This window comes from Hyla sarda, chromosome 4, assembly GCF_029499605.1.
Source record: "Hyla sarda isolate aHylSar1 chromosome 4, aHylSar1.hap1, whole genome shotgun sequence".
Classification (NCBI taxonomy): domain Eukaryota; kingdom Metazoa; phylum Chordata; class Amphibia; order Anura; family Hylidae; genus Hyla; species Hyla sarda.
The window spans coordinates 405,312,152-405,337,440 of record NC_079192.1 but is presented as its reverse complement, the minus strand read 5'-3'; the positions used below and the strand labels follow the sequence as shown (position 1 = coordinate 405,337,440).

The 25,289-nt window shown below is 40.6% G+C and overlaps 1 protein-coding gene across 3 annotated transcripts in view; it reads right to left on the bottom strand.

Annotated features, from left to right (window-relative positions):
- ATXN10 (ataxin 10) overlaps positions 1–25,289 on the bottom strand; it is a 257,913-nt gene that overhangs the window by 96,484 nt on the left and 136,140 nt on the right. The window contains exons 11-13 of one of the 3 annotated variants that reach the window (XR_008843212.1): positions 16,075–16,259; positions 10,802–10,869; positions 10,194–10,319 (exon numbers count right to left, since the gene is read on the bottom strand). Coding sequence is in view for 1 of the 3 variants with exons in the window: in XM_056517502.1 (XP_056373477.1) it covers positions 16,078–16,259 (182 nt within the window). In the remaining 2 variants the exon portion in view is untranslated. Of the gene's footprint in view, positions 1–10,193; positions 10,320–10,801; positions 10,870–15,638; positions 16,260–25,289 lie in introns of those variants that run through there. The other 2 variants (XR_008843213.1, XM_056517502.1) reach the window with 2 other exon arrangements.

Below are 25,289 nucleotides of genomic sequence, written 5' to 3'. Positions count from 1 at the left end.
AATACCAAATTTATGGGCGTATAATACGCACTGGCGTAAGTAAAAAAAAAAAAATATATATATATATATTTATATTTAATATAAATGACCTGGAAGCTCTGAACTTAATGTCACATCATTCACCCAACTGTGATTCCCCCCATTTGCTACATTATTCCTCAGTCTGATCCACCCTAGGCCACTTCTCTCCCCTCCTCCTCAGTCTGATTGCCCTATGCCATTTGAATCACTCCTTTTTATCACCCCCTATGCCACATCATTCCCTCCCCCACTGATCTTCCCTGTGCCACATCATTCCTTCCCCACTGATCGCCCCCTGTGCCATGTCTTTCCCTCTCCCTCTGATCCCCCAGTGCCATATATTTCCCTCCTCCACTGATCCCCCCCCCTCCTGTGCCATATCTTTGCCCCCTCCACATTAGTCTTCCCTGAGTTTTCTTTTTTCTTCTTCAAACCTGCGCTCCGGCAGACGCAGGTTCAGGCATTCACTGTGCTGTGAAGCACTGACTAGTGACGTCCACTGTGCGGCTCCTCAGCGCAACATCGTGGAAAGTCACTCATCAGTACCGGTATTTGTCGCTGGTCACTGATTTAAAGTAGCCACGGTGCTGGCTGCTTGTTTAACAGCAGCAGCCCGGCCGCGGCCACTTTAGAACAGTGACCAGCGACAGCTACTGGACACGAACATGACACTCAGGACCCAAATGTGACATTCAGGACCCGGCCGTGACAAACAGGATGGGACTTAACAGCGTATAACATGCAGGTAGGGTTTAAGCTGCACATTTTAGTTTAAAAAATAAACACTATAAATATAGCAGATAAGCTTTTCTGCACATGTGGGCTGTTCAATAAGAGCTTTTTTTAGGTTGACTCCAGTAAACCTTTCTATGAAGCCTAGGTGACTAAATGATAGGAAAAGGGAACAAATAGCAGGATCTATGCATTTTTATAAAACCTGGGTGACTGTGACTAAATTATTACGGGAGAAAAAAGCAGGAACAATGCATTTCTATTAATCCTTGGTGATGTGTGACTAAATGGTAGAAGAAGGAAGGAGAGAGCAGTGACTATGCATTTCTACTAGACATTTGGCTAACTTTGCCCAATTGCTATGACATATGTGCTTTGGTTGACCATCCTCTATGTTGTCTATATATCCAAACAGGGCATAAGTAGAAAGTTGGTCTTTTGTTCACAAGTAATACAGTAGGTATGTCAGGGCCTTCTCTTTTTTTGCCCAAAAAAATCTCAGACCAGTGCTGGTCCCCAGTGTATCATCACATAGGACGGAATGGCTGGTTAGGTTGTAGACCCAGGTTAAGAATGGATTGGTGCCAAAGAGCTTCAAACTACACTACTGCTTGTTTTATAAGCCCATGTTCCATATATCACATAACTGGGCACTGGTGTCCACTGCTAGTGATGACCATGGTGCGAAGTTTCAGTGATCAAATGCCAATCCAGTGTGGCTTGTATCTACAGTCGTCATTACAGGGCCACATGCCAAGTGTCCAAGACGCATATAAGGCTTGTGAGACATACTGGTTGGGTATCAATGCTGGCAAGTAGAAGAGGAGTCGGTATATTTAGTAAAAAAAAAATTCCCTTTAGCCAATAGAGATAACTTGGCTTTTTATCTCATGCCATACAGAAGTGGTGCTGTTCCTAGGAGAAAAGAAAAGATAGCCATTCATACAGTCATGGCCATAAATGTTGGCACCCCTGAATTTTTTCTAGACAATGAAGTATTTCTTGCTTCTAATAACCATCAATGAGCTTCTTACACCTCTCAGCCGGAATGTTGGACCACTCTTCCTTTGCAAACTGCTCCAGGTCTCTCTTATTGGAATGGAGACTTTTCCCAACAGCAATTTTAAGATCTCTCCACATGTGTTCAATGGGATTTAGATCTGGACTCATTGCTGGCCACTTCAGAACTCTTTGTTGCCATCGATTTCTGGGTGCTTTTTGACATATGTTTGGGCTGGTTTTTCCTGCTGGAAGACCCAATATCTCGGACGCAAACCCAGCTTTCTGACACTGGGCTGTACAGTGCGACCCAAAATCCATTGGTAATCCTCAGATTTAATGATGCCTTTCACACATTCAAGGCACCCAGTGCAAGAGGCAGCAAAACAACCCCAAAACATCATTGAACCTCCACCATATTTCACTGTAAGTACTGTGTTCTTTTTTTTTTGTAGGCCTCATTCCGTTTTTGGTAAACAGTAGAATTATGTGTTTTACCAGAAAGCTCTATCTTGGTCTCATCTGTCGACAAGACGTTTTCCCAGAAGGATTTTGGCTTACTCAAATTCATTTTGGCAAAATGTAGTCTTGCTTTTATGTCTCTGTGTCAGCAGTGGGGTCCTCCTGGGTCTCCTGCCATAGTGGGGTCCTTCTGGGTCTCCTCCATAGTGGGGTCCTCCTGGGTCTCCTGCCATAGCGCTTCATTTCATTTAAATGTGGACTGAGTTCGCGCTGACACTGATGCTCCCTGAGCCTGCAGGACAGCTTGAATATCTTTGGAACTTGTTTGGGGCTACTTATCCACCATCTGGCCTATACTGCGTTGACACCTTTCATAAATTTTTCTCTTCCGTCCATGCCCAGGGAGATTAGCAAACGTCTTGATCCCTGACAGACCTGATTCAAGACAATGGAATCCATTGGGACCCAGTGGTGACCCGGTTGTGTAAGTTGTGCTCCAACCCAAATTGGGGTTGTTTGGTGCAAAAAAAAGAGCCATCCGGACCCAGAATGGGACAACGCCAACAGCAATGTAAGCCTAGCCGGAAAGCATATGTAAAAAGATTTGGGCAGTTAGATTTAAAAATGAAGAGACTTTTGTTCATAAGGGACATAAGCTGCCACCAGAGGTGCCTGGCAGTGGCTTGCTCCCCACTTTTCATTAAGAACACATGCACTCTCAGCGGAGCGGAGCTTTGTTGTAGGCTGAAGAAGAATTCGGCCCTTATCCAATATGTATGGCCAGCCTCTCTATTAGACAACTGTTTTTAGTTGGTTTACAATGAACATTTTTTAGAAGCATACGGCATTGTGGAAACCTTACAAATGGGAAGGTCTCAAATTTCACAAGAGAACCCAACATTTCTCCATACCTCATCATCTACACGTTAGGTCTTCTTACGTATAGTATTTGACAAGGTGCTGAGTTTTCCCACAGAATCTGTGTTACTGCAGAACCAAACTCTGTATACGCCAAACCGAGTGAAACACTGATATCATAATTTTAACATTCAGATTTCAGTTGGTATTCGGCAAAAATGATGATGGCACAAGCAATGAATGGTTTGTGTCGGGATTGTTTTATAAATAAAGGGCATCATTATCAGAAAGATCTGGTTCAGTCTTCAGACAACAGCGCTGAAAGAAGAGATGTATACTTAGCATTGAACCTGGGTGGCTTTGTAGGATCATCTCCAAAACCACAACATAGCATGTAGGCTTGTTATATGGACGATAAGCAATATAAAGTGGTGGGAACTTCACAGAGTTTTCCTTGATATTTAAGAGTTACTCCATCCCTGGACATCTTATCCCTTATCCAAAGGAAAGGGATAAGATGTCTGATTGTGGGAGGTCTGACCGCTGGGACCCCCCCGCAATCTCCGAGAGGAACCCTAGCATTCTGAACATTTTTATTCAAAACGCTGGGTTCAGTCGGCTGTGGTTGTGACGTTAAGCTGCACCTCCTCCATTCATGTCTATAAGAGGGAACGTAGACATGAATGGAGGGAGCGTGGTGTGACGTCACGACCACAGCCGTCTGAATGTTAGGGTGCCGTTCTGAGATTGGACCCCACAATTAGACATCTGAGATGTCCAGGGGCGAAGTACCCCTTTAAACACCAGTTCACAGCTGAAGACAAGTCAATTATATAGAAGTACTGCATATCCGCCAAATACCAATACCATGGGTGCTCAAAAGATATTCTGTCATTTGTTAAAGCGTAAATCAATAGTACCTCAGTATTTAGTAGAATATCAGTGTAGTAAAGTAAACTTTTTACTAGCCTGCAGGCCCTACTCAGTCACCATAAAATCCATCTACAGTAAAACACTAAGCACAATGTATGGAAGAGGGGAGAGGAGGGGAAGGCAGCTGCAGTGATTCAACCTTAATGTGACAGATTTCCAGCTGTGATAGAGGGGAAAGAGAAGCAATGGGAAATATCCAATTGGGTTAGAGCACTGTTCTCAGGGTACATGATGACATGTTAAAGACAGCTATGGGATAGAACAGCAGCAGCCCATCGTTGCCAGTCAAGGTGAAGTTTATTCCACTGGTATTAGTGATGATTTGCTACTGTACCTATTGACAACAAGTCTATCATAGGTTGTGTTAAAGGGATTTCTAGTATTATAAAACCAAAAGCCTATTCTCAGGAGCCGGTCCAACTTTCGGTACCCTTGCCGATCAGCCATTTGAAGGGGCCGCAGCACTTGTGTGTGTAAAAGGACAACATTGCAGTACCTTGGACCATTACCAATAGTACAGCAATGCAGGTACAAGTGCAGGTAAAGAAGCTGCAATGCTCACAGAGCCCCTTCAAACAGCTGGTCGGTGGGAGTGCCAGGAATAAGACCCCCCCCCCCCCCCCCCCGCTAATCTATCAATGGTCTATCCTCAATTTAGGCCATCAATTTTACAAGGCAGGAACGCTCATCTTAGTTTATTAATCAAAGCACTGGATTCCCCCCCAATAAGAACCTTGGACAGGTCTAAATCACTTAGGACTGGGCTAAAGTATTAAGGGGGTGATTTATCAAAACCCATCCAGAGGAAAAGTTGCTAATTCGCCCATAGCAACCAATCAGATTGCTTCTTTCATTTTTGAAAAGGCCTCTGAAAAATGAAAGAAGCGATCTGATTGGTTGCTATGGGCAACTCAGCAACTTTTCCCCATGACAGGTTTTGATAAATATCCCCCATAAACCCTAAATGGCTATGCCATAAAGGGGTACTCAACCCCTAGACATCTTATCCCCTATCCAGAGGATAGGGGAAAAGATGTATGATTGCAGGGGTCCTGCCGCGACCTACCTTCTGCATCCAACGTTTGATTAGAGCATCGGGTGCAGTGTCGGAGGCTCGTGATGTCATGACCCCGCCCCCTCAATGTAAGTCTATGGGAGGGGGCGTGAAGGCCGCCACGCCCCCTCCCATAGGCTTGCATTGAGGGGGCGTGGCCATGACATTCCGAGCGGGACGTGGCTGTGATGTCACGAGCCTCCACCCACATTGACAGTCATCTGGCACAGAGCAAAGTTCGCTCCATGCACCGGATGTCTGGGGTGCCGCAGCAGAAATCGCGGGGTCCCACCGCTGGGGATCAGACATCTTATCCCCTATCCTTTGCATATGGGATAAGATGTCTAGGGGTGGAGTACCCCTTTAAGAAAAGGAGCTGTTATTTATAGCCAAAACAGGTTCAGATGGGCAGCCATGCATATCACTGCATGGGAAATGACCAACAATGTATAACATGGATGGGCTGGCCATTGAAGTGGTTAACAGAGTGGGTCCTAACCCTCTTGTATGAAGTATATATGCTCAAACTGTTGTTCACATGAATTTATATAAATTTAAGTAAACATAATCTATACAGATCCATGTAGTGATCACACTCTGTGGCCTAGGCATCAAGCAGATCACTTCTGTAGAGTGGAAATCTTTTAGGTGGCCATAGGACAAAAAGGGTCTCCTGCACTGGACCCACCTGGCACCGCGCTCCTTTGGGGGGGCTATGTTTTCAGTTGACTATGAGGCTATGTGCATACAAATTGTTTTGGTCCAAAAAACATCCTTTTTTCAAGCAACAAAAATTCTGACAATTTCGATGAGGATGTAATGTGGGCCGTTTAATTTGTGGAGCACCATAATCAGGTGGAGCATTACTTATGGCTGGGGAACCACCTTTTGATCTTACTTTGTTGCAAATTATCTTGCATTTATTTGGGGGCACGATCTATGTGGCACTATTATCAAAGTATAGTATTGGAAGTACTTTGAAATGCAAAAGGTCATTTAATGAAGAAGAAACAGGCACAGTATTGGGGATAGCAGAACGATGGGAAGTGTAGAGGGCAAAGATGTTCTGGAAAAGAAAGGAACCAAAGATATGTGGATAGCAAACTCTACAAGGTGTGGCCAGATATCACGGTCGTGATGGTCTACGTTGGATAGAGTTAAAAAAGAAAAAAGTGAACAAATCAAAGAAGACTTTCCCTAAATTGATAAAATTGTTTTCATAATGTATAATTTACTTAATAGATAATGATTAATATTAAAGGGGTTATCCAGGAAAAAATTACTTTTTTTTTTTTTATATATGTATCAACTGATCAACTGTCTCCAGAAAGTTCAACAGATTTGTAAATTACATCTATTAAAAAATCTTAATCTCTTCAGTACTTATGAGCTGCTGGAGTTGAGTTGTTCTTTTCTGTCTAAGTACTCTCTGATGACACCTGTATCGGGAACTGTCCAGAGTAGAAGCAACTCCCCATAGCAAACCTCTTCTACTCTGTGCAGTTCCACAGACAAGCAGAGATGTCAGCAGAGAGCACTGTTGCCAGACAGATAAGAACAACTCCACTTCAGTAGCTGATAATTATTGTAAGGATTAAGCTCCAACACATCTGGACAACATATTCAGATCGGCTACATCTCTATATTGTGTATATACCGGACATAACAACAGAACTAATTTGACTGAATGTACGTAACAGGAGCAAAAAGTGTCTACTGGCCCAGCTGTGTTGATGGTGATAAGGATGAAGATTATGTTTGATTAAAGAAATTATGAAATGCTTGCTATACTAACAGAAAAACATTATTGCCCTTATAAAGCTACCAGCTTATTAGTAATTCAGATGGTGCCAGTTCCAGGACTATGCCTGGACACAAGAATAAAGAAGAAGAAGATTCACCATGCCATAAAAAGGAGAAATAACATCTAACTGGAATATAGGAAGATGATGTCTCAGCCAGTGGACATAACAGACATGTCAGAAATCTTCTCAAACATAAAGAGGAAGCTCGCATCATATAGCTACAAAACCAATCACAAAAGGACAAGTTGTCCTATACATTGAATTATACCCTCCCGTGTTACATAACCCTATATAACAGTATGTTTCCTGAATAAAGCAGCAAGTGTGCGCTCCAAACTCGGCTGAGTGAGGAGTTTATACCAACTCTGTGTCTGGTGTCAGTTCCTATTGCTAGCCCTCAGCTATCTATCCTTGATTAGGACAACGACAGTCACTCACGATAGAGGCCTAAACAGAGCCCCCGACGAGCCCTAACAATGGGGACTTGGTTCTTCCAAAGCTGAAGTACTATTTGGTAGCAATGGGAATATGTTGATTGGGCCCTCTTTCCTTCTACGCGGCCTCCTTTTTATGGTTGATTGGGGCAAAGTATTAATTCCCCCCGGCATGTAAAACAAGCATTGAAGGCCCGGACTCTATTGCATAGAGGACAGTGGGACTGTTGTGTTCTAGAGGATTAACCCGAGAGAATCTAAAGCCCCTCACAATACGGTAATCAGCGTGTTTTCACTGTGAAAGGGCGGCATTTTTTCATTCAGAGAACTTTCTTTCCTTTCTATTTTATGAGGAAATGGTCCCTATTCAAAGGCTCTACCAAAATATACATAGTAGAATATTCGATTGGAGCGTGGGCTCATGGAAAAAAAGGGAAAGGGGGCTCTGGAAATAAAATTTCTCTCCAGCCTTTCTACTGCTCAGCTGGTAATGTGCCGCCTCTTAACTGGATCAAGAATACAAAAAGGAAAACGTTACATTTGGTTACTAATGTGCATAGAAACTACAGACGTGTCACAATGTTTGAACTTTTCAGATTGCCAAGTTGGAAAAAGGCCCATGCAGTTCCCAAATTCGTCATAAACACATAAATCTGCTTGTTGGCCTCCTACCTTACGACCAGCACCTAGGACCCAATATCTACCCCCTGAGTAACACACACACACACAAAATATATATATATATGTTTTCAGCCTTAACGCAAAACGGGCTGCTAAAAAAAAATATGTTGACCAAAAGTGTATCTGTCACTTTAAAAAACTTTTCACATGCCCCAGTGACAAAAAGATTTGATCAGTCAGGAGTGTTCAGACCCTGACCGATTACTAGAATGAGCAGGGAGGGAAGCAAGCGCCGACCGAGACAATCCTATAGACTTACATTGTAAGTTTGTCTCCTTAGCCTGCTCTTCTTTCTGGCTCATTCTAAAAATCGGTTGGGTTAGACCTCGACTGATCAAAACTTTTGACATGTCTCTACTATATGACGAAATTTTTGAAAATGACAGTGCCCATTTAAAAAGAAACTTGTCATTGTCAGCAAGTATGTTCCTAGCAGGGGACAGGGTCGTGTGCGAGCCACTGGTCCATACTACCACTGGTGCCCCGGGCCAGGGATGCAGCTGAAATACTGCACCAGCTATTCGCATTCTCCTAAAAGCCTGTGCTCTCGCTGTTGCTGCCTTATCTCTTTTCCTTCTGATCCCACTCTCTCGGGTGCTTGGACTTGGACTGGCACTTATTTTCCCTACAGCCGGATTTCCAGTTTCCTTCCATTCTCTCAGTTGTTTTTTTTTTTTCATGTCACTAGATGGTATACGCATATCTTTTAATAGCATGGTAAGTCCTCCTAGAACTAGTTTGATAACATAACAGGCCACGAAGAGTCAGGGTGGTATGACGGCTTCTAAATTCTATCACTCTTTTCTTGTTTCCCAATTGGTGGATTGACACTGACAGATCGGTATGTCTGGTGTCATTAATGATGTGGTCCTTGGGTATTACGGAAAAACTTTTTTTTTGTGTTCTCCAACATGGTGCTAGAAAGGTTTTTATTCATAAATAAACTATCCTTCCTTGAGTGGTTGGATTCCACTGGTCAATTCTTACGTACTTTTGTATAAAATCCTCTATCAAAGGCAGAAAAGCCGACAAAAATATGATAGGGTCTGGGCGCCCTGGGTTTCCTTGTAACCATTCTGTGGACTCTCTGCACTGTTGTCGTCAAATGAGGACTCCGTTCAACTGGTTATTCTTTTTTTTTCTCAAAATAATAAAAATTTAAGTATGTCTTTAACAACCAAACTCTGTGCAATGACCATTCAGCTCGAAGCAGCTGGGCAATAATCAAGCTATGATGCTCCAACCTTAGTCTGTAGGTCTTTCAAATTGCCCTCAAGTTTAGTAGGATGGGGCATTTTTTATTTCAACACCTGACCTCTCTGTATTCCCAGTAGAGGAGTCTGGCAGAAGCTTTCTCTCCTCTTTCCACCGACAACACAAGCCGAGCCAAGCATGCATTGATAGGGGAGAATCTAAATAAAACGCTGTTGGCCAAACAAGTAGCTAATGAAGGTATGAGGGCACCCTATGATAAGTATCCTTACTGTGTTGTTAATGGGTACACTAATATTGCCCCCCATGCACAGAAACACTCACGGATGTTGCTTCCATATCCTCCCTTTATTATAATGAAGAGTAACCATGCTTTTGTACCACCCTTCAGAAATTAAAGGGGGGGGGGGGGGGGGCATGTACCCCAGTATTCTCCAGTATGCTCTGCAGGATCCCAGAGGCTGATCTGCCCCCAGACATTTATAGGCTGTAAATGTCTATGATAAGAAAACCCTTTTGACAGTTTCAACATAAAAACTAAATTTACTAGTAGTAGCTCCCCGCCTACCTCATTGTTTTTGCATTTTGTCATAGTGAAAGACTGGGTATTGAGTGATTCACCTCTGAACTAACATGAACCTATAAATTATATTACATACTCATTCGTGACAACATTTAGCAATTGGAAATGCAAACAAAAGCTGGTTCCAGCTATATGTAATGGGAAGCTCCAAATTTACAAAAAAGACACCCCCCCCCCCCCCACTCACCCGAATATCTGAACGTCCATACATAGACACTTAGCAAAAAAAAAAAAGCTGCTTCTAATACAATATTTGGGGAGATCTTTACATTAAATTCTGAGATATATTGAAGTGTTGACTTCTGTATTCAGATTTGTAATGGGCCTGTTCTGTATTATTTTCATTTAGGTCTAAATTTAATCTAAACGTAAATCACATTATTGTTCTTAATTTTATTTTGCTAAAAAACATCACTTACCTGAAATAAGATTGTTACTGTTGGGGAAAAAATGGCACAGAAACAGAATTTTTATTATGTATTTCTGCAAGTCGAATATATTTCTCGTGCTAAAATCAAAACCTTCGGGGATTTTCTTGATTTGAACTGGAAAAAAGAAAGAAAATTTAATTATTACACTTATCCTCCCCACATCTCCTGTACAATGAGGGACACAGAAGATGGTTTTATAAAGTTCTCGGGGTAGAGAGTAGACCTCGAGGTACATTATAGGCATGTGTACATTTCACAACAACTCAATCCGAAAAGACGTGGAGAATTTGTGACCCCCCTCCTTCTCCAATGTTTTCATTCAGAGTTACGTTCCACACGGCCCGGGTTCACAAACAATATCAGAAATGAAGAGGGAAGGGACTCCGTACTCCAGTGTCTCTTGAATTAATTCACTGGAAATGAGTTTTGTCAATGTTTTGGGAAGACAGCGATAATGAAAAGGGACTCACAGAATTAATCACAGTGAGAAACTAGCACTTCAGCCACCGGCCGGGGGCCTGGAATTGCATTGGGGCGTTCTGGCAGACTCTCCATTCCAAAAAAAAAAACTAAAAAAAACTGAAGCCTGAACTCACACAGAATGGTTCCTTCATCTAATGTTCTAATGCATTCCAGCTTCTATTCTTTGAATTGGAAAGATTGACTGTAATAAAAAATTAAAAAAAACATAGATACACGTGTGTGAAAAAAAGTTATGAAATCTCAATGGTTAAAAAAAAAAAAAAAAAAGTCATTTTATTTCATCTTTACGTTAGATTTGCTCCAAGAAAATGTCAGCTGTAAATATTCAAACAATCTGCAGGGAAACCCTCAAGGCAAATCCGCATCTAGATAATTAATTGAGCCACCATCAAATAGCAACACTATAATATGGCTATAATAGTGTTATAACCACTAGGACACGTAAGTTATAATACTTTGATACTCCTTGCCTCTCAGTTTTCTTTTATCATGGCTCCATTATAAGTCTAAAGGTGCCGTGAGACAAAGATTGCTCAGAGCCTGGTAGTAAAGTACGCTGTTGCATCCTTCTCCTGATTGGTGGGGGGCTCAGCACTGAGACCCTAACCGATAAAAACTTTTTAAATCTTTGTGATATTTCAAATTATAATTTTTTTTTTTTATGACAGGGACAGTTTAATGATGAAAACTGTTCTCTATAAGTTAAGATTTGTAGTTGATCTTGTTTCCATTATGACAGAGCAATGTAAAAAACATAAGTCCTGCAGAATTGTTCTGGGTTATAGGAATCTGTCTAGTCTATGGAAAAATTCCTATGAGTTGGGCAGGTGACCAAATCTAAATTCCTAACATGGACAGAGGTGTCAGCAGAGAGCACTATGGTCAGACTGAAAAGAACTACGCAACTTTCTGTGAAGCTGATAAGTACTGGAAGGATTCAGATTTTTGAATAGAAGTAATTTACAAATCTGTTTATCTTTCTGGCACCAGTTGATTAAATTTTTTTTTTTCCCCCCACCGGATCCCTTTAAAGAGTACCTGTCATGATCTTGTTAAACCACCCACTGCCTTTATTTTTTATAATTTTTTAGTTATATACCTTGATATTTCTCTGTATTTTCTGCTCAGTCAGATTCGCAGACTGGGAAGGGGCATTACTCAGCAGGCGTGACATCATCTGAAGCCATACAGGGGAGAACTTCCTCTCTCATTTTGCTACAGCCAGCCCAGAGCAGTTGAGTGTGGGATGAGCTATGACTGGATAAGGCTGCACCCCCCCGCCCCATCAGTATTTCCTGATTTTGGACTTCTGCCAGGCCAGCAGGAGTTCAAAGTCTGTGCAAAAGATGGGGGGAAATGTGCTCTGGACAAGTAGGGAGACACCTAGTGGCAGCTTTTTTAAACAAATAAAACTTAACTTTTTTAAACAAAGTACATTACAACAATTTTTTATGTACCATAAGGTGTGCAATAGCAAAAATTCCTTTTAATGAGAGTTCCCATTTAAATGTGATTCTGTAGTCAACAAATCTGAACTGGTCTGGTAAAAATGATCTTATTCACTATCCATGATTGCGGGGGTCTGACTAGTTGTACTGTTTATGCCCCATTCCCCTATAAAAAAATGCCCCATTCCCCCCCAAAAAAAAATTAAAATAAAAAATGAAATACTAATGTAGTCATATTCTGTATGTTTTAAGCTAATCTCCTTCATTTAATACTTGAACTTGGCAAATATTACATGCTTATCCCCACGTAACATAATTTTTTTTTACATACTTTTGTTCTGTTTTATTCATGGATATTCTGATCCCGTTGCAACTAAAATCGAGTAAATCATCCCTAACATACTGATCTAGTCTGGTGCTGAAGTGTTGTGCTGTATTTTTCATTGTATAATCCCATTTTCATACAACTCTGAAGACGGAATCATTTTTTCTCAGTAACCCAATACATAATGCCTTAAGGAGATATTTCTCATCACATTACTATAATGAGAGAAAACAAGACCGGACAGGCCTGACGGATTAAAAATTTTTTAGATTTCACTATTGGTATGTTCGCCTGTTTCTTTTACTATTGTCTTTCTGTTTTCAGATTTAGGTGAAAAATTATGTTTCCTTTATGTGCTTGTTGCTTTATTATTTGTGGTTTCTGGTATAGTTGAATTAAAAAAAAAGGTATTTGTTTACCCACAATCCACTAAAACCATCAAAATATTTTAATATAAAAGCAAACTTTTTTTTTTTTTTTTTTTTTTAACACTTTCGTACCTGAATAGGGGGCTCTACAATGCCTGTGTATGCAGCTGAAATTTTTAAAGCATTGTTTTTCTATAAAAAAAAAAAATGGGGGGGGGACGGCATAAAAACTACATGGAAACCTTTTACAGGCTATGCTATATATGCAGACTGGCAATCATTATATTAAAACTACTTAACACACACACAAGTGTCCCTGGTGCCACATAAACTGCTCTGACTTCTCAAGACCTCCATTGTGTCCTGTAGTATCTGCACCAAGATGTTAACAGCAAAGCGGCCTCTGTGGATTGGACTTGTTTGTTCTCCACATCCCACAGACCATTGATCAGACCGAGATATGGGAAATTTAGAGGACGAGTAACCATCTTGGTCTCTTTGTCATGTTCCTCATTACCGAACAATGTCTTCAATGTGGTCGGGGCATCGTACAGCTGAAAGTGGCCACTGCCTGCAATGTCCGTTTGTTTTTGTATATTTTTGTTTAGGTGTGTATTCACACACTAGTTTTATTCGGAGCACTTTGCTATTCCACCTGGATAGGGAATAGTTAATGCTCTGAAGAAATGAGAACTCGGGTGGAGTTATTTAACCAGAGTTCTCCTGCATTCTGGTGCTGGTTATTGAGTGCAATACTACTTTGTTTGTTTGTGCCATATTCTGAATATGTCTGCTTGAGCATTTACCTTGTATTTATCTTGTCATTTTATCTGGGTTTTTAGCCATGGTTATATAACACGCTCCTTGTATTTTAGCCTGTGTTACATTAGTTGGTTTTAGGATTATGTTTGTTCGTTCTGCCTGTGTTCACACTGTGTCTTGCTTGTACCCTGTGCTCTGTATGTTATATTCCTGTTTAGAACTGGATGAGTCTGAATAGACTGTCTAGTGTTTTATGTATCATATTTCCGTTTCCTACTGGGTCAGCAGTTTTTACACACGGTGGAGTGTGTCCGCTGGCCAGTAGCCTATTTGGCTTTATTATTAATGGCTACTTCGTTAGTGGAGTGCAGTGTCCAGTTTGTTTGTTCTGTGTCCCAGTGTGAACAGTGTCTTATGTTTCCTTATCAGTTTGCCTGTTTATATTCTGCCTTGTTAGTATTTGTATCCTGTTTGGTATATCTGGTTGTCTAGTAGTTTTCAGTTTCTGGCCTGTGACCGACTATATATGTGTTTTTACGCCAGTGCACTTTAGCGCAGGAAGGGACCGGTGCCCAGTTGACGACCAATCGTTTAGGATGGATGGGCAAGTAGGCAGTGAGAGAGGTTTTAGGGCTCACTCTCCCTGTCCCCCAATCGGTCATGACACTGCCATTAGGGGATCTTACTGCTATATGGTGGGCATTAGATCTAATCCCTCCTGGGTTTTATTTGTGTGACAACATGACATCAGGAGGCTTAGACAATATGCCAATGGTATCTGGCCTCTGTGTCCACACTCTCCTGAGGTGAGCTACTTAAAGGGGAACTCCGGTGGAAACAAGTAGAAAATAAACGTTTTCAAATCAACTGGTGACTGAAAATGTAAACAGATTTGTAAATTACTTCTATTATAAAATCTTAATCCTTCCAGTATTTATTAGCTGCTGTATAAAACCAAGAAATTTGTGAATTTCTTTTCCGTCTGACAACAGTGCTCTCTGCTGACACCACTGTCCGTGTCACGAACTGTCCAGATTAGAATCAGATCCCCATAGAAAACCTCTCCTGCTCTGGACAGTTCTGACATGGACAGAGGTGTCAGCAGAGAGCACTGTTGTCAGGCTGGAAAGAACTTCACAAATTTCTCTGTAGTATATATGTAGTAGCTGATAAGCACTGGAAGGATTAAGATTTTTAAATAGAAGTTATTTACAAATCTGTTTAACTTTCTTGCACCAGTTGATTTAAAAAATTTTTCCCCACCGGAGTTCCCCATTTAGTCACAAGCTTGCTTCATAAAATTGCCTGTAATAGAGGTTTTGTCCTTGCCCTAGCTCCTTAAACCTGTGTGACTTTCTGGTTCTGACCTTGCTCTGTTTGTTCGTCTGGTTGCTGTTCACTATTTGCTACCTGGTCCGTTCCTAAGTTAAAGTGGTACTCCGGTGGAAATTTTTTTTTTTTATCAACTGGTGCCAGAACGTTAAACAGATTTGTAAATTACTTCTATTTAAAAATCTTAACCCTGCCAGTACTTATCAGCTACTGTATACTACAGAGGAAGTTCTTTTCTTTTTGAATTTATTTTCTGTCTGACCACAGTGCTCTCTGCTGACACCTCTGTCCATGTCAGGAACTGTCTGGAGCCGGAGAGGTTTCCTATGGGGATTTGCTCCTGCTCTGGACAGTTCCTAAATAGAAGTAATTTACAAATCTGTTTAACATTCTGGCACCAGTTGATTTAAAAAAAATAAAAAATAAATAGTTTTTCTCCGGAGTACCCCTTTTAACCCTTTGTGTACTGACTTTCTCTCTGACCTACGTACTGGTGTGTTTTTCTGTTTGACCTCACTATGCCCTGCACTTGTACAGGAGTGGGGACCATCACCCTGTTAGGAGTCCGTAGCACAGGACGGATCGTCAAGTAGGAAAGGGAAGGGGTTGTGGGTGAGCACAGGGCTTCACTTCTTCCTGTCCTACATGATACTATATAGGCCCAATAAATGGCAAAGAAGACGAAGAATCGAGGAAGCACTTGATTTTTGTAAATGGTCATATTTTATTCAACCAATTGCAACATTTCAACTCAAGCCTGAATGGAGTTTACCTTCTTTGGGTTCAGGTATCACATTTTCAAGTGAAACATCGTTCAACCTTAAGGATCTTTATAACATTTTGTCTGGAGTTGTGCGACAATAAAAAAAACACACCATCACCACATTGTTGCTTTCTTCTAGACACATCACCTCTTTTATTCATTGGCTGTCTGGCATTGTAAGTGACTGGAATGGGGCTCAGAATCAATACCAAACACAGCTCATGGATCCATCAAGCCGGTACAAGTCAGATTTGGAATATCGAGTGAAATAACCTGTACATGATCCAGTACCACAAATACGATAATTTTTAAGAATCAATTTTTGTGGGATTTAGATATTCTTGTACATGTGCACCTCAAAACATCCAGCTGAATTTACTTGTATTACCATTCACGTTTTCTTGACAGATTTGAGGAGCAATTTTCCATCCCGTTCTTCCACATGCAATCCCATACTCTTTAGCAGTGAGGTGTCGGCCAGGCCTTGACGTTCCATACTAGCGATCAGCTCCTGATTTTTGTCATTGAATTCTGTAAGGTTTCGAATGGCATAAATGGCCCATTGGTTAAGAACTGGTGTTCGGAGCGTTAAGGATCATATAAATAGCAAACCAGGTATGAAGGAATTAAATGCAATATGTACAGACTACACAAAGAGGCTTGTGCACAAGTAACCCTCGGGTTTGGTGTATTTTTTAACAGGTACAGGTGCATCAATTTGGAAATCAATTCATGGAAGACCTAATCAGAAAAGGTGAAAAACAAACAAAGTATCCTTCACAAGGAAAATTTTGACTGTGCCGTTGATTTCCTTAGACGAGTAAAAAAACATTTAAGGTTACCCATTTGTGCTGCAGATTCCTAATGTCTTAAGGACAGTATAAAGCTTTCATATACCTACCATTACCAATCACATAAGTGCTCAAGTAGCCATGTTTCTTGACAGATCCTGCCTGGCAGTGACAGAACCCACTTCTTTCCTCACTTTATTGTATTGGTCATGTGGAATCTGGAATTGGCCCTGAAATGCAGAGGCAGCTCTACCATTAGGTGAGTTAGGCGTCCGCCTAAGGCCTCACACCCATGGGGGCCTCGCGTCCGCCTAACTAACTAACTAAGAAAGTAAAATGAGTGGTCATGTGTACAATGTACGCTTTGCCACTCATTCTGCAGGAACAGGAATTCCTGCTCCTGTACTCTGTATCGCTTACGGTGAAAATGGTCCGGCCTGTGTCTGTCCCTCTGGTGCGGCATGTGGAACAGGACTTCTGAGGCAGGCTGTGCATGATCACATGACATCATTGCGCACAGCCTGCATCAGAAGTCCTGCGCCGCACCAGAGGGACAGACACAGGCTCGGGAAGAGGAGGTGAGCTCTGCTGCACCAGAGAGAAGTGCAAGCCTTGTACAGCAGGGGGCAACACAGAGCCATGTCATTAGGACATGACAACTGAAACCGGTCAGTTGTGCTTTTAGATCGTCCATTTTTTTAGCTCCATTTTGTATGCTGAAGAAATAAAGAACTAAACTATTCAAGGACTACTACCTTGAGAGCTGGATCTCCTTTCATGATCGGCTAAAGTAATATATTATAAAAGGCAAAATGTTTTTTAAACTAGAATCTTCTGACTTCGGACTCTTGACTTGTAATGCGTTACAGCGGAAAATAAAGGTAATGCAAGTCATATGGAATCTGACCCTTAAAGTACAAATGGGAAAAAGTCCCTAAGTAAAAGTAGTAAAATTAATTTCCATCATCATCATCATCAGGTAAAAAAAAAAAAAAAAGGTATATATATATATAATATATATATATATATATATATATATATATATATATATATATATATACACACACGCACGGCCTAAGGGGTGAAAAAAGCAATAATGTACAATTAAAATTTCAACCATTTTTCTCCCGAAGGTGAACAAACAGTGGCGTGTTGAAACAATGCATCCCGGGTTGTGCATGGGCCGTTGCTAGCAAGGTGCTGTGTTTTGGTTGCTGTAAGAAGTTTAGAATTGTTAAAGGATTAAATGTTTATAAAATGAAAGAGTTGTCTGCATTCTTGGCTCATTAAGCTTTCAGCGACTTGACAGCTCCACTGACTCATCCATATCTCCACGCGGACCAATAAATCCCAGAAGACTTTTAAAACCTGTAATCCTCAGATTTGTTATCAATAAAACAATTATCTGTGGAGGGAGGTTTATGTTTTTGTAAAACAATAAAAACAAAAAGACAAAAAAAAAAACATACCCAAGGGCAAACGGTCCCAGAGAGGTTATGATGTCTACACATTATCTAGGAATATCAGATGACAAATTCCTTTAAATTGGGGTAAACATACATTTGCTTTATCAAAGCTAAACTGGTTGGTGTAACCAAACCCCACCAAGTGGCCAGTCAAAATTAGCAATTGACCAGTCCCAAATTCTTTATATGTCCCATCCATTCTTCACCATTTCAGCCAGTATTTAAAAGAGGCGTTGTTTCTAAGCAGTTAGAATGGGATGAGTGTAGTCCACCACTGCCCTGCTCCCCATATGGAGCCATACAATGAATGCAATTTTGTACAGGACATCTATATATGTTATCTATAACATACCAGTCAAACCACTACAATTAACATAACACATACAGTGGGGGCAAAAACTTATTTAGTCAGCCACCAATTGTGCAAGTTCTCCCACTTAAAAAGATGAGAGAGACCGGTAATTTTCATCATAGGTACACCTCAACTATGAGAGATGTACTGAGAAAAAAAATCCATAAAATCACATGATTTTTAAAGAATTTATTTGCAAATTATGGTGGAAAATAAGCATTTGGTCAATAACAAAAGTTAAAATCTCAATACTTTGTAATATACCCTTTGTTGGCAATGACAGAGGTCAAACGTTTTCTGTAAGTCTTCAAAAGGTTTTCACACACTGTTGCTGGTATTTTGGCCCATTCCTCCATGCAGATCTCCTCTAGAGCAGTGATGTTTTGGGGCTGTCGCTGGGCATAATGGACTTTCAACTCCCTCCAAAGGTTTTCTATGGGGTTGAGATCTGGAGACTGGCTAGGTCACTCCAGGACCTTGAAATGCTTCTTATGAAGCCACTCCTTCTTTGCCCGGCCGGTATGGGATCACTGTCATGCTGAAAGACCCAGCCATGTTTCATCTTCAATGCCCTTGCTTCACTCAAAATCTCACAATACATGGCCCCATCATTCTTTCCTTTACACGCATCAGTCGTACTGGTCCCTTAGCAAAAAAACAGCCCCAAAGCATGATGTTTCCACCCCAATGCTTCACAGTAGGTATGGTGTTTTTTGAATGCAACTCAGCATTCTCTCTCATCCAAACACGATGAGTTGAGTTTTTACCAAAAAGTTCTACTTTGGTTTCATCTGACCATATGACATTCTTCCAATCCTCTTCTGGATCATACAAATGCTCTCTAGCAAACTTCAGACAGGACCGGACATGTACTGGCTTAAGCAGGGGGACACGTCTGGCACTGCATGATTTGAGTCCCTAGCAGTGTAGTGTGTTACTGATGGTAGCCTTTGTTACTTTGGTCCTAGCTCTCTGCAGGTCATTCACTAGGTCCCCCTGTGTGGTTCTGGGATTTTTGCTCACCGTTCTTGTGAAAATTTTGACACCACTGGATGAGATCTTGCGTGGAGCCCCAAATCAAGGGTCTTGTATGTCTTCCATTGTCTAATAATTGCTCCCAAAGTTGATTTCTTCACACCAAACTGCTTGCCTATTGCACATTCAAACTTCCCAGCCTGGTGCAGGTCTACAAGTTTGTTTCTGGTGTCCTTCGACAGTTCTTTGGTCTTGGCCATAGTGGAGTTTGGAGTGTGACTGTTTAAGGTTGTGCACAGGTGTCTTTTATACTGATAACTTCAAACAGGTGCCATTAATACAGGTAACGAGTGGAGGACAGAGAAGACTCTTAAAGAAGAAGTTACAGGTCTGTGAGAGCCAGAAATCTTGCTTGTATGTAAGTGACCAAATACTTATTTTCCACCATAATTTGCAAATAAATTCTTTAAAAAATCAGACAATGTGATTTTATGGATTTTTTTTTACCATGAATGTACCAGTTGAAAAACGCTGACAGAGGAGGATGACCTACAGACTGTTGGGGAAACTCCTTTTTATCTGTATCCATTGACATTTGACCTACAGGACATATGCATCAGGCAAGATGGGGCAGTAAAGAGGGGGCGGTGAGGGTAAACACAGGGCCTTCTCTTTAATTTCTGGTTTGCTTGGAGCAGCTACATTAACTTGATATACATATTGGAAGAACAAAGATCTAAAAATACAGCTTGAACATTTTCCTCTCCCTCTAATTATTTTGTCTATTTATTTTGTTATTGTTGGAGAAAGCAGCTTCTTAAAAATGAATATTTTCCTCACTCGCTCTCTGTGCCTCCTGTTATTGTGTGGTATATGGACTCCCAAGGTTTCCTATAAAATGGTACATTGTGTGATCTGTCCCATGCATTGGCTGAATTGTGTGGTTAAAGGACTTGTTTTTATAGCTTCCTGTAACAGACACTTAAAGGGCCACTAACCTTAAAGAAAAAACTAATATTACTAAAAAAAAAAAGATTTAAAGGGGTTTTCCCACAAAGCAAAGTGGAAAAATCGGACTTTTACCACATACAAATACAGTATCTTCCATAAGTGATTCCACCCCTCACATTATATATAGTATCTCCCATAAGTGAGTCCACCCCTCACATTATATATAGTATCTCCCATAAGTGAGTCCACCCCTCACATTATATACAGTATCTCCCATAAGTGAGTCCACCCCTCACATTATATATACAGTATCTCCCAAAAGTGAGTCCACCCCTCACATTATATATAGTATCTCCCATAAGTGAGTCCACCCCTCACATTATATACAGTATCTCCCAAAAGTGAGTCCACCCCTCACATTATATAAAGTATCTCCCATGAGTCCATTCCTCACATTATATACAGTATCTCCCATAAGTGAGCCCACCCCTCACATTATATATATACAGTATCTCCCATAAGAGAGTCCACCCCTCACATTATATATACAGTATCTCCCAAAAGTGAGTCCACCCCTCACATTATATACAGTATCTCCCATGAGTCCATCCCTCACATTATATATAGTATCTTCCATAAGTGAGCCCACCCCTCACATTATATATACAGTATCTCCCATAAGCGAGTCCACCCCTCACATTATATATACAGTATCTCCCAAAAGTGAGTCCACCCCTCACATTATATATAGTATCTCCCATAAGTGAGTCCACCCCTCACATTATATACAGTATCTCCCATGAGTCCATTACTCACATTATATATAGTATCTCCCATAAGTGAGCCCACCCCTCACATTATATATACAGTATATCCCATAAGTGAGTCCACCCCTCACATTATATATACAGTATCTCTCATAAGTGAGTCCACCCCTCGCATTATATACAGTATCTCACGAGTCCACTCCTTACATTTTTGTAAATATTTTCTTCTATCTTTTCATGTGACAACATCGAAGAAATGACACTCTTCTACAATGTATAGTAGTATGTGCACAGCCTGTATAACAGGATTTAATGTTGTGACCCCTCAAAATAACTCGATAGCCATTAATGTCTAAATCTTGGCAACAAAAGAGAGTCCAACCCTAAGTGGAAATGTCCAAATTAGCCCAATCAGCCATTTTCCCTCCCCAATGTCATGTGACTCATTAGTGTTACAAGGTCTTAGGTGCCTTACATTTGGTGTTCTCACTCACACTCTCTAGTACTGGTCATTGAAAGTTGAACATGGAGCCTCAAAGCAAAAAACTCACTGAGGATCTGAAAAAAATAATTGTTGCTTTACAGAATAATGGCCAATAAGAAGATTGCCAATACCCTGAAACGGAGCTGCAGCACAGTGGGCACAGTGGCCATTCAGCGGTATAGCAGGACAGATTCCACTCAGAACAGGCCTTTCCACGTTCGACCAAAGTAGTTAAGTGCATGTGCTCAGCGTCATATCTATAGATTGTCTTTGGGAAAGTGCTGCCAGCATTGCTGCAGAGGTTGAAGGGGTGGAGTGTCAGAAGGAAGCCTCTTCTAAAGATGATACACAATAAAGTATGCAAACAGTTTACTGAATACAAGCAGCCTAAGGTCATGGATTACAGTAACCATGTCCTGTGGTCCCATAAGACCAAGATAACCTATTTTGGTTTAGATGGTGTCAAGCGTGTGGTGGTGGCCACCAGGTGTGTCTTATCAACAGTCAAGCATGGTGGTGGGAGTGTCATGGTCTGGGCTTGCTTGAGTACTGCTGGCACTGGGGCTACAGTTCACTGAGAGAACCATGAATGTCAACAAGTACTGTGACATGGTGAAGAAGAGCATGATCCCCTCCCTTCAGAGACTGGGACACAGGGCAGTATTCCAACATAATAACTACCCCAAACACCTCCAAAATGACCACTGCCTTGCTAGAGAAGTTGAGTGTAAAGGTGATGGACTGGTCAACAATGTCTCCAGACCTAAACTCTATTGAGCATCTAAAATGCTAGAGCTAAATAGCTTGAGTCAACAGATATTCCAACATTTCTGTCAATATTATGCAGAGACCATTGAATATAGGTGGACTGTGATGCAGACAACTCGCTTGATACCACACGTGCTGTGGCACAAAGTCAAAAGAATGGATTCTATTTAAAATATGAGTATTTCATTGATCCATACACAGTAGTCTGGATGTGTGCAAGAAAGTTCAACCCATAGACTGAGTCTTCACCTTACTCCTAACAATACTTTGATACGAACATTTTGGCAATGGTGTATGCTCAGCGGCAACACTGAATATATTCAAAAAAAGCACTTACAGTTTAGTTGCTTTTTTCTTCATCTTTATTAGATGTACAAGTTTTTCTCTCTCTTTAAACCAGAATAAAATACATCAGTAGGTATGGATATGCACTGGCAGAGATCGTTCACACCAAAAGATCTCCAGAGGTCTGATGGGACGTTTCGGCGTACGTCCTTTTACTCATACATACTAGACCTTCTTACCTGATCCTATTAGTAGGCTCCACGCATCTGGATTTTAGGTTTTGGATTTTTTTTATGTGCGTACCATACCAGTAGTATCTAGGTATAACATAGAACATTACAAGAATGCTTTAAAACTACATATTTCATTTAAACCTGATGGAAAAATTGTATTAAGCTCACTTATCCCATATGCCTCTCTTTGTAATAGTCATCTGTGGTTCATGGTCTCGTTCACACCTTGCGGTATTTGTTCTATTATCTGCCATCGTAGGTCACTCACTTTGTGTTCTTTCTCTAAAAAATGTTTAGCCACTGTGCTTTCTCCATAATTTATTTTCACTAATATTTTTGTTTGTAGTGTTTTACGTATGTTTGATTTATGTTCAGTTAGTCTGATTTTCATTTTTCTGCTTGTTTGTCCAATAAAAGTATCTCCACATGGACATTTTAATAGGTATTGCATATTCGGACATACAGGTATAGAAACTTTTTACTGGGATTTTATTACTTCGTTTTGGATTATTCCATTACAGTGTGTACAAGACAAGCAGGAAAATGTGCCTTTTCTAGTTGTAGCTAAAAATGTCTTTTGGTCTTTTTTCTTTTTAGCAATATCTCCTCTCACGAAAATATTAGTGTTTTTTCTTTACCGTATACAAACATCGGAGGCTGCCTAAACAAATAACCAAATTTGGGATCTGCTCTCAGAATTCCCCAGTACTTGTTCAGCTTTTTTCACCAGATTTGCATGACGATCATAGGTACCCGTGTACATTATGCAATTATTTTTCTGTAGATTTTTTTTCTCTCTTTTTCAATAGTTATTTTCTGTCCAGTTTTGCAACTTCTACTGCATTTTTAACCTCTTTTTTTCTTATAGCCTCTTTCTAAGAATTTTTTTTACACATTTCAACATTGTTCACATATTCATCATTTGTATTAATTATTCTTTTTGTCCTGATGAACTGACTGCCTACGGAACACTGACAAATTGTGGAAGTTCTTTCTATGTAACATGCTATTTTTGTCAGTTTTTTTAACATATAAAGTAGTGTCAAAATGATTTTAGTTTTTTATAATCTGTACATCTAAGAAATGTATAGTACTAGGATCATAGGTCAAAGTGAATTTGTTTATAGGATAAATTTTGTTTAGATCCTCAACAAAGGTCAGTAATTCATTTTCTGTTTTCTCCCATAGCATGAACACGTCATCCACGTTGTGTTCATGCCAAGGGAGGAAGAAAAAAAATAAATAAAAAAATCACATTATTTTCAAATGCCGTCATAAAAATGTTTGCCAGACGTGGGGAGACGGGCGAGCCCGTCAAAGTTCCATCGAACTGTAAATAATAATCTGTATAAAATCGGAAGTGATTTTTTTTACTTGACACGAAATCCAAAAATCCCATCAGAAACGGAATCATATGGTTACCAAAATGTTTGATTTCTACACAATAGCTTGTAAATACATTTCTTTCCTTCATCCTGGGGAAGGTTTGTATATAGACTTTGTACATCCAAAGTACATAAGAACTGAGTATTGGTGGCATCAATTTTCTCTAATTGTTGCAAAAAAAAATGATCAGTGTCATGAAGACATCTTTCTAGATTTTTTACTTCAGGTTGGAGAAAGTTCTCCCCAAGGATCACGAGAGGCTCCAACAGGGAACCAATACCAGAAACGATAATGGGCTGGGTCCTTAAGGGGTTAAACAGATCTACTTTGAAATAAAAAAGATTTTTTATCATATGTCGGAACAAATCCTAGACCTTTGTTTAGTATGGATTTCTCTGCTGTCGTAAATTCATGATGTGAAATGTTAACAATTAAGTCCTGAATTAGGATTTTTTTTCTTTTTTGACAGGTCGACCACGTTTTTGCCTGCGGTCGGGAAACCGCATACGGCCGAAAAAGCAGCCGATCGGAAGCTGCTGTTCACTCCGGTCGGCTCATAGACATACATTAACTACGGTTCCAGAATACGGCTGAGTGCGGGCGCCGTGATTAAGCCCCGCCCACCCCTCCTCCCAGCCGTATACAGGAACCGTAAGTACAAACCGTAGTGTGAACCCAGCCTAACCTAGGTACTTTATGACAACTATGATAAGGATTTGTATTATTATTCTTGTGGCGGATTATTCTTGCGGCCGGTGATTGGCTGAGTGCAGTATGACTCCCCGACCACCAGGTAGAGGATCGTGGCGGAGGCCGGAGCGGGTTATTGGTGGCACCGTGGAAGCGGCGGCAACTATGTATCCCTTTATTTTTTCACTGCCGGCAGTCTGAAACAATTTTTTTTTAATCCCGGAGTACTCCTTTAAAGGTTTTTTTTTTTTTTTTTTTTTTGCATGAAGGTCTTCAACCTGTATGTAGCTGCTGGAAATGGTCAGTATGTAAAAAAAAGAAGAGATGGCTGCCTTATGCAATTTAAGTAACGCCCATTGACATTAATAGCAGATGCACAAATGGCGTAGCACCAGGAGCTATACTGTCTACATAATTCTGGAAAGATGCATCAAAGTCATCTCTCTTGCTACTGT